The 16,704-nt window shown below is 33.8% G+C and overlaps 1 protein-coding gene across 1 annotated transcript in view; it reads left to right on the forward strand.

Moving 5' to 3' along the window:
• The window catches only part of LOC108726434 (dipeptidase 1), a 26,490-nt gene extending 10,078 nt beyond the window's left edge, over window positions 1–16,412 (forward strand). Inside the window, exons 4-9 of the mRNA XM_018454007.1 lie at window positions 785–854; window positions 8,055–8,231; window positions 12,470–12,554; window positions 13,148–13,223; window positions 14,424–14,562; window positions 15,684–16,412. Of these exons, the coding sequence (XP_018309509.1) occupies window positions 785–854; window positions 8,055–8,231; window positions 12,470–12,554; window positions 13,148–13,223; window positions 14,424–14,562; window positions 15,684–15,773 (637 nt within the window). The 3' untranslated portion in view covers window positions 15,774–16,412. The remainder of the gene's footprint in view (window positions 1–784; window positions 855–8,054; window positions 8,232–12,469; window positions 12,555–13,147; window positions 13,224–14,423; window positions 14,563–15,683) is intronic.
• The last annotated feature ends 292 nt before the right edge of the window (window positions 16,413–16,704 follow it).

Here is a 16,704-nt window from a genome sequence, read left to right on the forward strand (position 1 = left end):
GAAAAGTTTCATGGAACTCAAATGAGCTTCGAATTGCTTTAACGATTCTAAAGGCTACGTATATGATAACGAAGTGTGCAACCAGAAAGCGCGCGTGGAGTTTGTGTACATTTGACCTAAATTACTTAACCTAACGCTTCTCGAATGTGCCTCCTCGAACACAAATAGAAAGGAGTCTGTTTTTAGTGCATGTCTAAGTCAAAACTAAGAATATAGATAAAAATCTAATACAAATTTTAAGGCCAATTTTTTAATATCAAAATCACTTTCGATGAAGAAAAATTGTATCGCACACGCATATACAAAATTAAATATAGAATTTTGTCATAAAAATTAAAAATATTAAAGCTAAAGATTGCCTTTCGGGTCTCGGACAAACGCAAACTCCATTAAAAAAATTTATTATAAAACTTATTATTAATCTTTAATATTCTATATAATATCAAATAAATAAATAGTATTTTTAGGCATAGTAAAACAGAATAAATAAAGTGATTTTTTTTTATTAATGATGTACACGCTTTTATGATTGACAATTTGCTGTCAATTCGTTTGAAAATTCGTTTTATTTCACATGATAATAAATGGATCATGATAAAAATGTACGCGTAGTAAATACGCATAAATTTAAAAGCTCTATAACATGATATTTCAAAAAATATTATTCGTTCTCGTCCGAAACTCGTCCGAGGGGACAGAAAGCAAGCGCGAGCACCCAGTGCGACCGCTGGATTTTCGCAGCGAGACTCGCAAACTAACGTTCTAACAGACATTTTCTTGGCAGGGCAGTCTGTTCTGTTGGCGAGACGAACAACACTCAGGACTCCACGCCGGGCCTCAGCGAATTTGGGAAAGTGAGTCAACATTTACATTGTACGCGCTCCACTGCGGATTTACCTTTTTCAGTGAACAGGGAAATATCGCGTTCGCAAAAAAAAAAAATGCTCGCGTGTACATACATGCTTCCGAAAGAGTTTCCGTTTTATGACCGCGGACGGAGTTGCCCGACATTCTGCAGAAAAATAATACTGCAGACTTCCGGCCAAGATGCGTCCCAGTATTATTCCGCGAAACGACCGTGCGACAGTTTAGATTATAATTTCGCTATGAACTCTGCACGTATACGTTATAACGCGAATATTGCATTAAACATTTTTATCTTTTTTTACGGAAATAAGATGCTTCTTCAATAAATAGTAATATCAACATTGAATCAGAGAGAGTATTCCATGTTGCTAAAATATTTGAAGTAATTAAATGTTGTTTCTATAGAAACTATATATATATTTGCATGTACATTATTACAAATTTTCTAAAAAATATAGGTGTGGATTTAAGGCTATGAGACATTTAATAATATTTATATAATTCTTACTATTGGTGTTAATATAAATATCAACGTATGGATTTAACATGATAAAACTCATAGTGTTATTTGCTAACAGATTTAAACGCTACATTTTTCCCATTTGGACAAAAAGTACTGAATGGGTGCTCTCTCTAAAACTTTTAGAATAAATCTCACTCTGAAGAATGAAATCTCACTCTTAAAGATTAAAAATTGAGCCATTATTTTTCAAGACTGGCTCAATTTTCACTCTTTATAGTGAAAATTCATTCTAAACAATTTAGAAAGTATTAAATATAATTCTCACCGTGCTGGCTTAATATAAACACCAACAGTATATATGTGAATTTAACATCACAAGTTTTAAACCATACACGGAGAGAATTCTTTCTTAGAGTTTATCCTAAAAATATGATAGTCGTAGGACAACATTGTATTTCGAAGAATTTTAATGTAAATCTCATTTATTGATAAAACTACAATAAAGTATAAAATAAGTCTGATTAATTTTACTGAAGTGCATGGTAAAAATCTTTAAAATATTGTATTGTACAACTACCATATTTTCAGGGTGTAAATTTTAAAAGAAAATTCTCATATTTTTTGTAATATTATTGTCCAAATGGAAAAAATGTAGCGTTTAAATCTGTTAGCAAATAATGCAAAACGATGAATTTTATCAAGTTAAATCCATATGTTAATATTTATATTAACACCAATATATAATAAGAATTATTAAATATCTCATAGCCTTAAATCCATACTTATTGTTAGCGTTTATATCAACACCATAAATTTAACACCATAATATATTAAATATACACTCATATTTTTTGCAATATTGTTATTCAAATGGAAAAAGTTTAGCATTTAAATCACCTATTATTGAATGAAATGCATAAATACATAAAATAATGCCTGCTAATTTCTATAACACTTCGCGCTTGTACGTTAAAATTTCCCAACGGCTTACCCTTCTGGAATATCTAAATAAACGAGACATCACGACGGCACATTACATCAGGGACGTTCCCAATTTTCGTAGCGGGATTTAGATCGTAGCTTCACGATCTCGATGGCTGAAATTATTTTTCCACGACGTAACCAGGGAAATGATCGTCAACGAACGCGCAACTGATCGCGTCCGACCTACATTCCGTTTATCACTCCCGTCGCTCCGCCGCGTTCATAAAATTATATCCCGACCCACTTTCGCGCGCGTAGAATTCGTTGAGGGATTTCGAGCGTTAACGCATAGGTTCGCCGATCTCGACGAAGCGAATTTCTGCCATTCAGCGTCGCTCGTGATTCTCATCCAAAAAACCGAAGGAAACGAATCCTCATCGGATAGTTTTCGCATCAATTGAATTTTTGTCAAAATTCATAATCCTATGACACAATGGCAGTTTTTGATTAAAAGAACAAAAAAGGAAAGGAAACACTGGTAGTAGACTCGAGAAGAAATAAGGAAGACATAAACGGACGAGGAAAACGCGTAAGAACGTAAATCATACGAATCACCTACCGTTGTCTCGCATCCTTTGCAACGGCTAAATTTTATATTAATAAATGATACAGGTCTTCCAAAGAAAAATTCTACACGCAACGTTAAATGTTCTGCCATTTATCATTGACGCTCGTCCTCATGAAGTGTGTGTGTGTGTGCTAAATATAAATATTTTATCTATAAATCGACAATTAAAAGTCTGAAATAATCCGCTGTCGCCGTGACGTTGTCTTTCCAAATAACATGGTCCAGAGTTTTAATCATTTTGTTCATTATATACGATCTAGATTTTTGCTGTCTATATTTAGTTCATATATTTTACTGCATTACATGGGGAAAGAACAATTTTACTGAATTATTTAAGAATTTCGCCAGATATCGATTTGAAAATAATTTTGTTGTATTATCGAAATAATTACGTAAACGCTCAGGTTGGTTGCTAAAATGTCAAGTGCAATCGTTGTAATTTTAATTACAAATTGTAAGAAAAAGTTGTAAGAAAAATTAATGCTAATTTATTAGAAGCTATCCGAAATTTTAAAATGTAGTTTTAACTGTAATTTTAAATGAAGATGACCGCATGCGAATAAAAGTTGAAACGTCTAATTTGTTATTCTAATAGGATTCGAATGCGATAAAGATTAGTTTCGCAACAAGAACTAGCGATGGCTTTTATACTCCCTTCCTACATTGTTAATGATTTATTCATAAAGCCTTTGTCATTTTATAAAATGTCAAACTTTTTACAGCATTGCTCATAATATTTGAAAGTTCAACAATTATTTTGATGGTCCAACAAAACTATTTTCAAATATATATCTAGCTAAATTTTCAGTTCAGCAAAAGAGTTCTTTCCATCATGTATAATCAAAGGACTGACTGCAACAGTAGATTAACACATATTTTGTAAACCTAGAGAAAATAAACTCTAAAGTTAAAATAATGGGAAATAGTTGACTAACCCACATTTTTATAAAATTGCAGTAAGTCCTTCAATTTATTCTTTACTGCAAGAAATCGAAGAAAGAAAACTTAATTAATAAATATCGCTGCTTCCGCTATAACGTTATTTCAGCATACATTCATTGTAACTGACTATCGAAAAACGGTAAATATGGCTGAGCCATGGTTACAATAAATTATTCGGAAAAAAGAATTTCCTGTACGCGCGATATCAACTGTGTTCTATTTTGTTTGCTACGCAAACGAAAAGTCGCGTTGCCTGGCCGTGTCTCGATTGTCGCAGCACACCGCTGGCTATATTGAAACACCGACGGTACGAAAGTATTATTGCTGCTAGCCTGGTAGCGGGCGAACATTTCACCAAAAGCGAAATTCCGATAATCTACAAGTCCTGGAAGTAATATCGCCCTCTTCTTCCTCCTCCCCTCCGTCTGTAATACTGAAATATTTTTATCAAGAACAATAATCTACCTCGTATGCGTTAATTTGGTTTTCCAAAAAGAGAGATATCTCTTCGATTTTACGTTACACGAGATTCAGTAAACATCAACTATAGATAACATAACATCAATGTTATAATTTCACATTCAACTATGTAACTGATACGCATAACGTATGTTACATTTATAACCGCTCGTTTTGAATATCCGACAAAACGTTTCAATCAGAATGAATTTAATATCGCTCTTTTCCTTCGTCTGTAATACTGAATTTTTTTATCAGCAATAATTCACCTCGTGCGTTAGTTTGATTTTCTGTCCAAAGAAGAAAAATCTCTCCTCTTTCGCGTTTAAGTTTCTGTTCAAACGAAAGAAATTTCTTCGCGTTATACGAAACCCTGTAAACACAAACTAAAAGTAACACAACATCAATGTTACGATTTCACACTCAATAATATAACTGTTACGTATAACGTACGTTATACTATATTTATAATATTGAGTACGTAGTAAAATTATAACATTGATGTTATGTCACTTTTAGTTGATGTTTATTGGAGAATCTCAACATATACAGACAAACTTTTACAGCCGCGCAGACAACTTGAAATGTTGGTAATTAAATAGAATCATAAATGAGTGACTCATTACCTCGAAATCTAAGTCTCTCGGAACCGTCTGTTTGTATAGCCGGCAATGTGTTTCAAGCGAAACGAATTTCGCGTGTCGTTTCAAATGGAAACGTCGCGACGCCACGGCTCGTTCGGAAAGACAAATGGAATTATCTGAAAATTCCCCGCGCGTGCTCGTGTCTCCTCGTACAGTTCAACCTTCCATAACGTCATGCCGCTGTAAATACCGGCATGCATTTCCGACGATGGACAGCATCATCCATCCTGCATCACGCCCCGGCAAAAAGAGTTTGAAATAAATTCGCTGCCGCGTGTATGAGCGCGCGTGTGGACGAATGCGCAATTCGACGAACATTTTTGCCCTGTACTCTCTTGTTCCTTCGGCCTGTTATTTCTATTGAACGACCTATATTTTCCGTTCACCAGGTGCGCGAGTACGTACACAAACGCATCTTGAATCACCGTTAACGCGACGCGGTGATGTATCGTGAAATTATAGCGATAGCTCGCGGCGTTGTATTTGTCACGGTTGCAACATGGCACGGGGCTTGATTTTATTGCGGCTTTTGGATGTGACGATTAGTTTCGCCTAGTCCCGCCACGCGTTCGATATTCAGCAACAGGCATCGGATTACACCACGAAAATTCGTCGTTTCGTCCACCGCGCCGCGGGATACAGACTATAAAATTGCGGTTTCCTCCCTTTTAATTTTCGCAAAGAATTAAAATGATGTCGAATGCGGTAATAATTATACCGCAATGCTATTAATTTGAAAATTCTCGATTAAATTTAAATTGATCAAAAAATTTCACGAATATTATTATGAAACAGAAATTAGAATTTATATACGCTAGTTACATGCTAAAAATCACTGAAATAATATCTCTTAATATTTATTATAATGAAATTTTTACGATATAAGTACTTGCGACATAATCCTTAACAGCTTTATTTTGAGTTTACGAATCGTTTGTATATCATGCATCTTTTCTCTTTCGTAAAATTCTTTTTTATTTTGCACTAAAGAGAATCAAAACATTTGCAATACTTACGCAATTTGTTAATAACAAAGTTACGCATTAACAACCGTATTGAATTCTTATTGAAAATTTTAGTTTTAGTTGATTGATTCATTCTTGGAGCCTAATTTTTTTATTTCAATTTTATTTAATTTTTATTACTATACCCTACAGCCTTACGCAATTAATCTCCTCACACGGAAAGAACGGTTTCAGAGAAATATCTAAAACTTTAGCTATGTATATATAGATACAGATTTGAAAATAATTTTGTTGGAAACTTAAACTGGCTAGAATGTTAAAACTTTTTGCAGCATTGTCTGTCGTATTTGAAATTCCTACGTAATTATTTTTATAGTACGACAAAATTATTTTCAGATCTGTATCTAGTTAAATTTTAGATACTTCAGCAAAACCGTTCTTTCCGTGTAACTATTTACCCGTCTATTCTACCTGTCCGCGACTTTATTTGCATGTTTTTACGATATTTCGCATGCGAACCACGTTTTTCGTTTGTTTCTCGCTCGGTTAATAATACTGCTGATAAGAAATCATTCTCTCTATTCGCGTAATCATCTGTCTCGCTAAAACGACGCATATCAGAGACCGTCTCTCCGCAAAAACAATGCGCGTCGTTTTCTACCATCGATTCACGAGACTCGAATCATTCGCGTGAAATCGTGTACGCCGAGAAAAGTGAGCTCTCACCCTTAATGCCGGAAAAACGAGACCATTGTGATTTGTTCTTCCACCCACCTCCCTCCACTTCCTTTTCCGTCGACAGGACTGTATTTATCGAAATTTGCTCGCGACGTTTGTAGAAAATACGTAGAAACACCCGAATAAAAGTCATGATCTCTAAAATTAATGAAAGAAAAAAAAATGGATAAAATAACGAAGGGATGTAATCAGTTCTTTCAATTCGATCCGCTAATTATTTTTAGCAATTTTTCCCGTATTTTAAAAGTTAATTAAATGATTCGTTAATTAAAAAAACGATATGGGTCAAGCTAAACTCGGAAAATTGAACGAAATTAACGCGCTAATCTATAACGTTGGAACTCGCAACGATCCTTAAAATTAAACTTACTCCATTTCCAAGATAAGGAAAAGCGATTAACATTTATGGCAGAAGAGGGTCGCAAATATACTACCTCGAGCCTGCGCTTCGACCAATCGCCAATACATTCAAGCTTTTTCCCATATGAGGGAATGGACGGTTGCTTGCGTTCTCGGTTAACGTTCGCTAGTCGAAACTTCCTCCGTTTCTCATGATATTTTTCTCTTACCCTTTCCCTCTATCGATCTTTCCTACGTGTTTTTGCACATAATAGACGCACTTCGTCCCATCCGACATTTCGATCGCTTTGAAATTAAAAATATTTACGATACTTTGATTGTTCCTATGCTTCACTTTCGTTATCGAATATTCTCTTTTTGAAGCATAAATCTAGAATATATATTTAAAATATATAATATTACATCACACACACACACAAAAGATATATTATACCACAAATATACCTGAGAAATAGTAACGAATAGAAAGGCAATGTCCTAAAACGTTGCACTATAAAAAGTCTTATTACAATAATTGGAATTCTAGTAGATTCAATCAGAAAGGTACAAATCAGACACTTATAATTAAATCTAGCAAACGTTCTAATCGAGATAACCAGAAATTCAATTACGATAACTGGAATTCTGATTCATATGATTAGAATTTGTTTTGTACTAATTCTTGTTAGTACAACCAAAACATTTTTTTCAGTGTGTGCAACTTTTTTACTTACGTTACCTACCCGTTTATCTATATTATTTTTTATCTAAGTAATAATAATAATTTGGAATTTTTTTTTATAACCAGAATTCTAATTCATATAATCAAAATTCGTTTTAAAATTTATTAATACTTCTTGTTGGTACAACCAAAACAGTTTTCTCGTGTATAGCTTTTTTTACCTGCTTTATTTATCTATTTTTATCCACAATACTTTCATCTAAATTTGCAATTTATGTTTTATGGATAAGTCATTCTATCGCGCTTTCGAAATTTAGCTTAATCCGCCTATCTGCTTTATAAGATAGCCGCATTACTTTATAGAAACAAAAATGAATTTTAACGCATTTCATTTATTCCGCAGGCAGTTGTCAGGGAATTGAACAGGCTGGGCATGCTGGTCGATCTCTCGCATGTCTCGACAAGAACGATGAGGGCGGCCCTGCAGACGACGAGGGCGCCGGTGATCTTCTCGCACAGCGCTGCCAGGGCGCTGTGCAATTCCACCAGAAACGTGCCGGACGACGTGCTCAGAAATCTGGTGAGTTCTCCGCGTCGCATAAACACGTATACCCCGAATGCAATCGGATTGCGCTTTAAAAACAGAGTGGAAAAGAAATACGGTAAACGGATCAGTTCAATTATTCCATCGTTGCTGATATTCCGCACTTTCCGCAGAAATAGGTAGCGAGCAAAACGGAACGCGCTGTCACGAGGAAAAAAAGCGATACGTCGATTGCAATATGTACAGACGGATTTATTTATTTATTTATTCAGGTCTCTTGCTACCACGCGCGCGTCGGTCAGTTAGAAAACACTGCAGAGTATGAGCGCTTGTGTACAGAAAACGAATGAGATATTTCTTTGCTACACCGCGCTTACAAGAGACGGACAGAGAAAATCAAAGCGGGGGCACTCGCGAAAATGTAAACCAGCGCGTATGAAAGTTGCTGGCTACCGCAGCTACAGCCTTTGTTCGGTCATACCGAGATTATTTGATTTCGGGTCAGCGTACATACATGCTACGGACCAGATCGTACTGAAGCTCAGTTTTGGTGTGGTTTAGTATTGGTGAGCGACAACTGCCCGGCGGAATTACGATACGTGTAATATTTGAGGAGCAGCGAGTAATAAAATATCCGCAGCTACGCTGTAAACATGGCCATGAACATTATTGATTTTACGCGGCAATGCAAAACAGCCTCGTCAAAAATTTATTTTTATATTCTAATTAATTACAACTTCAATGCGGAACTATAATTAGAAAGGCAGCAATGTTAAAATAGCATTATCGTGGAAAACGTACAGAAAAAAACGATTTTATTGAAATATCTAAAAATCTAGCTATAAGACGTAGATGTGAAAATAATTTGTTAGATCATCAAAATAATATGTAGGACGCTAAAATTCGATGATAATATTATATTATAAAAAATTTTGGCATTTTAATAACTAATTTAATAAATAAGCGTCTTACGTAATTATTTTGATCCGAAAAAGTTATTTTCAAATTTGCAGCTAAATTCTTGTACCGAAAAAAATTATATTATATCAACAACATTATTTTAATTAAAAATAATTTTGTTAATTTACACACACACATACACACACACACAATAATACTATTATAATGAAACAAGTATGTCATGCTTTTGTTTTCATAAAATTTTATTCGTTTTATCAATACTATTATTGAATTAATAAGATTATTTTCAATTAAAATAATGTTGTTGATACAATTTTTTTTTTAATGTAGATGCTTCAATAAAATCGTTCTTTCCATATAGGTATAAATCTGAAACTTCATGCTACCAATAAAATAATTATGTAGGAAACTCAAGCGTGATGAACAATGCTACATAAAATGTTGCCATTCTAGCAATCAGCTTGAACGTTCTACGTAATTATTTTTTTTTGATAGTCCATTATTTTCAGATCTGTATCTAGCTATTTAGATACTTCAGCAAAATCGTGTATGTAAAAAGATATAATAAAATATGATAGGTAATAAAAATATGATAAAAATCAAATTATATGATAGAATGATATGAATATGAATCAAATGTGTGATAGAATTCCAATATGGTAGAATTCGAGAAAAAATAAAGCATACGCCGCGAAAATAAATAGCTGCCAACAATCGCTTTTTATATATTGCGATCGTTCGAGTGCATGTAAAAGGAAATAAAAACGCGAAAGCAAAAAAGAAGGTGTGCGCACAGTGCTGGGTGATTAAACGCAAGTTTTATCGACAGATCTGATATCTGGAAGAGATGCGTAACGTCGAAATTAAATTCGTAGCGTACAAGCAAAGTGAGGCCAGCCGTGTGCAAATCGAACGCGATACGAGAGCAGTTTGCAATCCGCAAAGTTGTAAAACGTGAGCACGGATCGGTGGAAACGTGCAAGAACGTCGGGATCTGTATTATCAAACACAAAGTAACATCGAGAACGCGGAAATTGTTCGAGTTCATATAACGAGATAATCGCAAACTATTCGGAATCGATGAAGGTGCGAGGACTCGAGATATATATATCAAAACGATTTGGAGCAATGGAAACAACGCGCCAGAATAGCACGAGTTAGAAATTTAAGGCTTAATCCACGTTATTATCGATAATTCTGCTCACACCCACCATCGCCAATTGGCGTTAATCCAATCGCGGTATTAATCTCGTCCTTTGAACTGCAGCACCAAAATTTTTCCTCGCCCATTAAATTTGCGAGGAGCATAAACGCGGTACGATAATTGACGTTTCATTAATAGTGTAACAGTTGGCCGAGGACTTAAACGTAACGCTTCATTAAAATTTCATCCCATTCTCGTAGATTCTCGTACCGCATGTCCGTAGATTAACAATTGACGAATCGACGACGATCAGCTCAAGGAGAGTTCTAAGTTAACGAAATTAAATTCAATTTATTACTGATTAACTTTACACTTAGGGACTTTATTGAAGGAATGTGTGTACGATGTGAATTTAATACTTCATTTTATGTTCTGTAGCATTATTTATGTGGGTCATTGGATATCGTCCATATCCAATGCAGTGTAATTTCTAGGAAAAGTTCTAATATAATTATGTAAAGAATTAATAATGATTATATAATAAAAAAATTTATTATCCCCAGATAAAAAAACTTAAATTATAAATATGTAAAATATTATGGAAATTATATTATTTTAAAGAATTATATTAAAAACGTTAATAATTATATTAAAATTATAAACAATATAAATAGTAAAAGCAACAGTAACTAATAACGTATCAATATTTTATAATATTATAATCCATTTTGAGATTCGTATAAAATATGAAGTTCTGAGAGAAAAACGTTTATTTTTACTAACCTGGCGCTAATCTATTCCAATATCTTTATATTACCTAATAATTTCTATTAATATTTTATTCCTGAAAAATTATATTTAACGACTATCTCGTTTCATTTATTTAAAATATTTATTTATATAATGAGATAGCACATTAAATGTGACTGGCATAGATTTCTCCGACTTTTTCGAGACGAGACGATACGAGAAAAAACAAATGACATATGATATAATAATAATATCGGAAATGTTATTTTAAACGAGATGAGAAGTTTTGAGACAATATTCCGAGATTTTCATATCGAAATGCATCACTAATTATATTACTTTATTCATCGATGGTTTTGAAACACATTTTCAATTTGCAAAGTATAGTGCACGCGAAGTATTGTTAACCCATCTTCGAAAAACAAGATGATTACTGATTAATTAATCGAAATTTTCCTCGATGTCTTGAAGTCACCCTAACATCGCCATGTCCACGAACTTCATTCCCTTCTCTCTCCATGAGCGATCGATATTTCCTTAATTATACCCGCAGAACGAGAGGATGAGTAACAACGATCTAAGCCGGATGGCTTGTCCGGTAACGTGTTATTAACCGCGTTGTCCTGCTGCTCTAATTAACATTGCATAGAGTTTAAGCAACGATAGGTATCAAATAAACAACTGCGTGTTCCTTGAAACAGTTTCCTCGATAGTTTTCGCATTCAGTTGATTAGAAAAAACCGATAAAGTTAATGAAGAAATTAGTATTAATTGAATTGTTTTATATTTAATACTTTTTTGTAATAGGCACCTATTATAAAATCTCTCTTGTAATTTTATTTTCATTATTAATTATTAATTTTCTGAAACGATTTCTTTGATTAAATTATATCATATATTTCATGTTTACAATAATCTGGTAGAACGAATTAAATTAATAAAATATTTAATTTATTTTTATATCGAATTTTTTATACTATAGGATCCTATCCATTGTTATACGTAGGATTTGAAGGAATTAAAACGGCCTCTCTTTAGGATCCCATGGTATAAAAAATTTGATATAGTACATTGTAATGTACATCAAATTTGAAGACATTATTCGTTGAAATTATTTAATTCTATCGACATCATCTGAGATCTGATGTACATAATAATAATGTATACGTTAGAAAAATAGTTAAAATTTTGAAAAAAATTAATTGCTGTTTAGTATGAATTATTTATCAAAGTGCGCATAAATTGAATTAAAAAAAAATTTTTAACATGGTTTCAATAAAATCAGATTTGAAGGGATTAAACAACCAGCCATTTTCTAGCGAATAAATTTCAGTAGTGGAATAATGTATATTATGATTTTATTGTACATAACTGCACGATGTAATTTCGTGTCATACGTTTAAAGATCGAAAGAAATACGATAGCACAGCGTGTATGACATTAATGTATCTGTTCACAGGCTAAGAATGGCGGAGTGGCGATGGTCCCTTTTTATACCTACTTCATAACATGCAACAGCACCGCTACTATAAAAGACGTTATTGGTACGTGCAACGCTATACGCGAAACTGTGCTAAGCTGAACCCCGAGAGTAAATTATACCGTATCAATATTGCATGTGACAGACGCGTAATTACTGTACACGTTGTATTTTACGTCACGTTGACACATTTTCCGTTGTAAATTTAATTTTCGGAGCCATGCTCGTAAAAAGACGTAAAATTACAACAAAATAAATGCATCCGTTATTTTTCGAATGAAGAACAAACGTGTATCTTAATACAATAAGAATTCTGTAATTCATCTTGCTTAGCCATTTTTTAAGTGGGATATATATTTACTTCTACTTTAACGCTCGCAAATACGTGTATTTAAAAAGATCCGTTTTGTGTGTGTGTGTGTGTGTGTGTGTGTGTATGTGTGTGTGTTTCTGACAATAATAAAACATTTTACCTTTATACCTATGCATGCATGACAACCTCATGAGCACGTTACCTCATAACCGTGCTATTCCCCAATCACATTTTATTCCCGCAGGTAAAAGCGCATGCATTTATATTAAAATATTTCATATTAAAATATTTTATGACATGCTGACACCAGGACAAAATGATTAAGGCCCAATATATTGTTTCAGCACACATCAATCATATTCGAAAGGTGGCGGGAATCGATCACGTTGGAATCGGAGCGGGTTTCGACGGGATAAATTTGTAATTATTCTTTCACAATATCTATTTTCGCGCGCAGGGGCACTCAGAGACAACACGCAAACGGTGCGTTGTTATAAAAGTAATTTGGTGCAGTAACGCTTGTGATTAATTTCGTCAAAAAGTACGAGCCGTAATAAATCTGCAACTCGACGTAAATATGTATTTAACCTACAGAGAGTTCCACTTTTACGCTCGAGGATAATTGCTTCGCTTGTTTTCAGAAGCGCGTTTTGAGTCCCGAGGGGTTAATTTTATGGAGGGGAAGCACAAGAAACAATGCCCAAGGAACTGCTTTTGTTCCGCAGTCATGAAACTTTCACAAAGTGCCTATCATGGTTCTTGTAATAATGTAAATGCATAGTAAAATATATCGTTGTTAACTCAACTTCTTTTTTCTTCATCATAATTTTTTTCAAAATTTATTTCGATTTAACCATAGCTCTGTTAAAAATACACTGCATATTCCTATGAAGTTGTCACTATCAGTTCAGAAAGAGTGAAATAATTTGAATCATATCTCTCCCCCCCCTCTCTCTCTCTTTAAAGTATAAAAAGTTAAAGAAAGATGCTCATATGTTCAATTCTTTCTAACTGAGCAGAAGCTAAGATCATGGAATATACAGTCTATACCCATTACGTTCCTTTTGACATTCAAAATATGGCTTTTCTTTTATATTGATTTATATTCATTGAATATCGCTCATAAAATCATTAAAATATGTTATCCAAACAGAAACGTAAATTTTTGTAGTTTTCCGATTAAACTTACATGCTCGAATAAATACGTTTCACAATAAATTAACTAATTGTACAAGTTATTTTCTATTTTCGAATTCAATACTTATTCATAATAACAATCAGACTGTTCAGACCAATGTGGAATCACAAAAGCTTGCGTATCTATAATAATGCGTGGGACACACGTCAATTGCGAGTACAATACTGTAGCAGAAGTGAAAGTATTGAAAAGACCAGTTTTATGACACTAAATATACCAACTCAGATTGACTAAAAATATAATTCATATCGTTTTCAAAACAAATGATTCAATCGTTATTCAGTTTATTGTTACGATGCTCTTTTAGAAACTGGACATAACGCATCGAACGCTGCGAATTTATCGTCGTTCTCTGAGTGTTGCCTCAAATCAGTTAAGTTAAGAAGATCGTTTGACCCTCACGAGATTTGTCCCTTTTACAGTACTCCCACGGGTTTAGAGGATGTCTCGAGGTATCCGCAACTATTGGCCACCTTGTTAGAGGATCCTACATGGACGGAGGATGACATCAAGAAACTAGCCGGCCTCAACTTACTGAGGGTATTCGCCAAAGTCGAACAGGTATGGCGATGTTCGTTTTTAATTGGCTGCAGAATGCCGTTCTTTTACGATCATTATTTACGATGGCTGTAAATAAAAAGCATTTTTCGGCTGCTAAAACAAAACATCCTACACCAATTCTGGATATCTGACTACGATTAATCGTGCGCGCTCGTTGAATATATTTATCAACGTTCTTGGATGGTTATTTATAACCATTATAAAATTTTAACACGCTTTGTTACGCATGTGCTAAGCTAATTGAGTGCGTTATAACTATGGCGTTGCTTCTGTTTTCACAAGTTCATTGTTGGAATTATTTTCACGCTCGCAATAAAGATAATAGCTTTATATGACATAAAAAATAAAAATAGCAGAAACAAGCTTTTTCAAGCAAATCGAATAGTTACATAAAAAAAAAAAAAAAAAATAAAGACATTAATAAACAATGAAATATTATAGTAGATAATATTTTTATAGAAAAATTTACAATAAATGCTACGTAATTTTCTTCCTATAAAGATTAGTTTGGATTAGTTTTTTCCTACAAAAAGAACGATTTTATAAAAGTACCTAAAAATTTAAGTAGATACAGATTTGAAAAATTTTGTTAGACCATTAAAATAATCATACAAGAAACTCAAACATGATCAGCAGAGCTGTAAAAAATTTTGCATTGGTACATTGAAATAAAGTTAATCAAATCGATCACAAACTCTCTTTCTGAATTAATTTTTAAATGATTTAAGTATAACTGACAGCGACGATATGAATGAGAATTTTAAGTACTTTATTTCAATGTACTAATTTTTTCTTGAGTGTACCGTCCATTATTATGATAATTTTCGATTTCCGCATGAAGAAAAATACATAAGAAGATGAAAAAATAAAACGATCTCCGAACGCTCGCAAAAAAGTGAAAGTTGTATTCTCCTTTTTTTAAACAAATTCGCGAATGTCCTGTACAATTATTTTGATAGTTTAACAAAATTATTTTTATGTCTGTCTAAATTCTTAGATGCTTCAGCAAAACCGTTTTTTCCATGTGAAAAAAATCCAAAAATGATATCAAACACAGATCGATTTTGTTCCCCATTTCTTATCTTGCTGCAGTAAGCAATTATTATCTTTTCCGATAACAGGTTCGTGACGAGTGGCACAGAGCAGCGGTGTTACCTGTGGAAAAGATCAGTCCACCAGACAACTCGGCCTGCGTTTACGGCGCGTCTTGATCCTCTTTAAGGACAATTGTGCCGGGATTTCTCGACTTTGCGCGATCGCCGAAGATCCTGAGGATGCTGCGGTATTACTGGAGCCTGTAAGAGAACGCGTGTCTCGAATCGCCAAAGGATCCGTACAGTAAGAAAGCTTCACGGATATCTCTAATGGAAACGACCGACCAATCTACACCGAAAGAACTGCCGACTTTTACTTCAGGGACTCCGTCGCGCCTTAACGAGAGACGAAGATTCAGCGCGGGAATGCGACCGGTCCTTCGAAATTAATGGCGTTGAGGATCCTTCCGAGACACCTTTGGGACGTGGCGAGCCCGTTCACCTGCGACTCCGTTTGAAAGATCTCAAGCACCGTTAACGACAGTAAATTGCGATTGTATTTGAGAAATAATTATCCACCTCTTACAAGCATCACTTATTTTTGCGATATCTGATGAATTAGTAATCTCATAATGTTAAAGAAAGATTAATGACTGTTTTTAACTCAGTATTTCTTCCACGCTTGCAAATTATTGAGCATAATTTTGCGATCATTTGTCAGGCATTTCCGTCCAGACTTCAAACTTGGCTTAATAACACTTATTTATTTATTTCGCAATTTGCATCACTAGCACGCGTTAAAGTGCATATTTTACATACGCCATACTATATATTTTACCTTGAAATAAATAATAATAATAATAAACTCAGAAAACATTGAAAAATTAACAATTTGAATCACGATTTCATAATTTCGCTTCATAAACTGCAATTTTTAACTCGCCTACATAAATTCGCAAAAATATTTGTTACACACGCAATTTATTTAAATTATTTTGTTAATCGCAAAAACGATCTAAAAGATTCTCGAAAAAATTTTGTCGAAAGAAACAGGAGGTCATATTCTCAGCGTACATTTAGTACCAACTATGATCGGCTAATTTTCATA

This window comes from Mycetomoellerius zeteki, unplaced genomic scaffold, assembly GCF_001594055.1.
Source record: "Mycetomoellerius zeteki isolate Tzet28-1 unplaced genomic scaffold, Tzet1.0 scaffold421, whole genome shotgun sequence".
NCBI classification, from domain to species: domain Eukaryota; kingdom Metazoa; phylum Arthropoda; class Insecta; order Hymenoptera; family Formicidae; genus Mycetomoellerius; species Mycetomoellerius zeteki.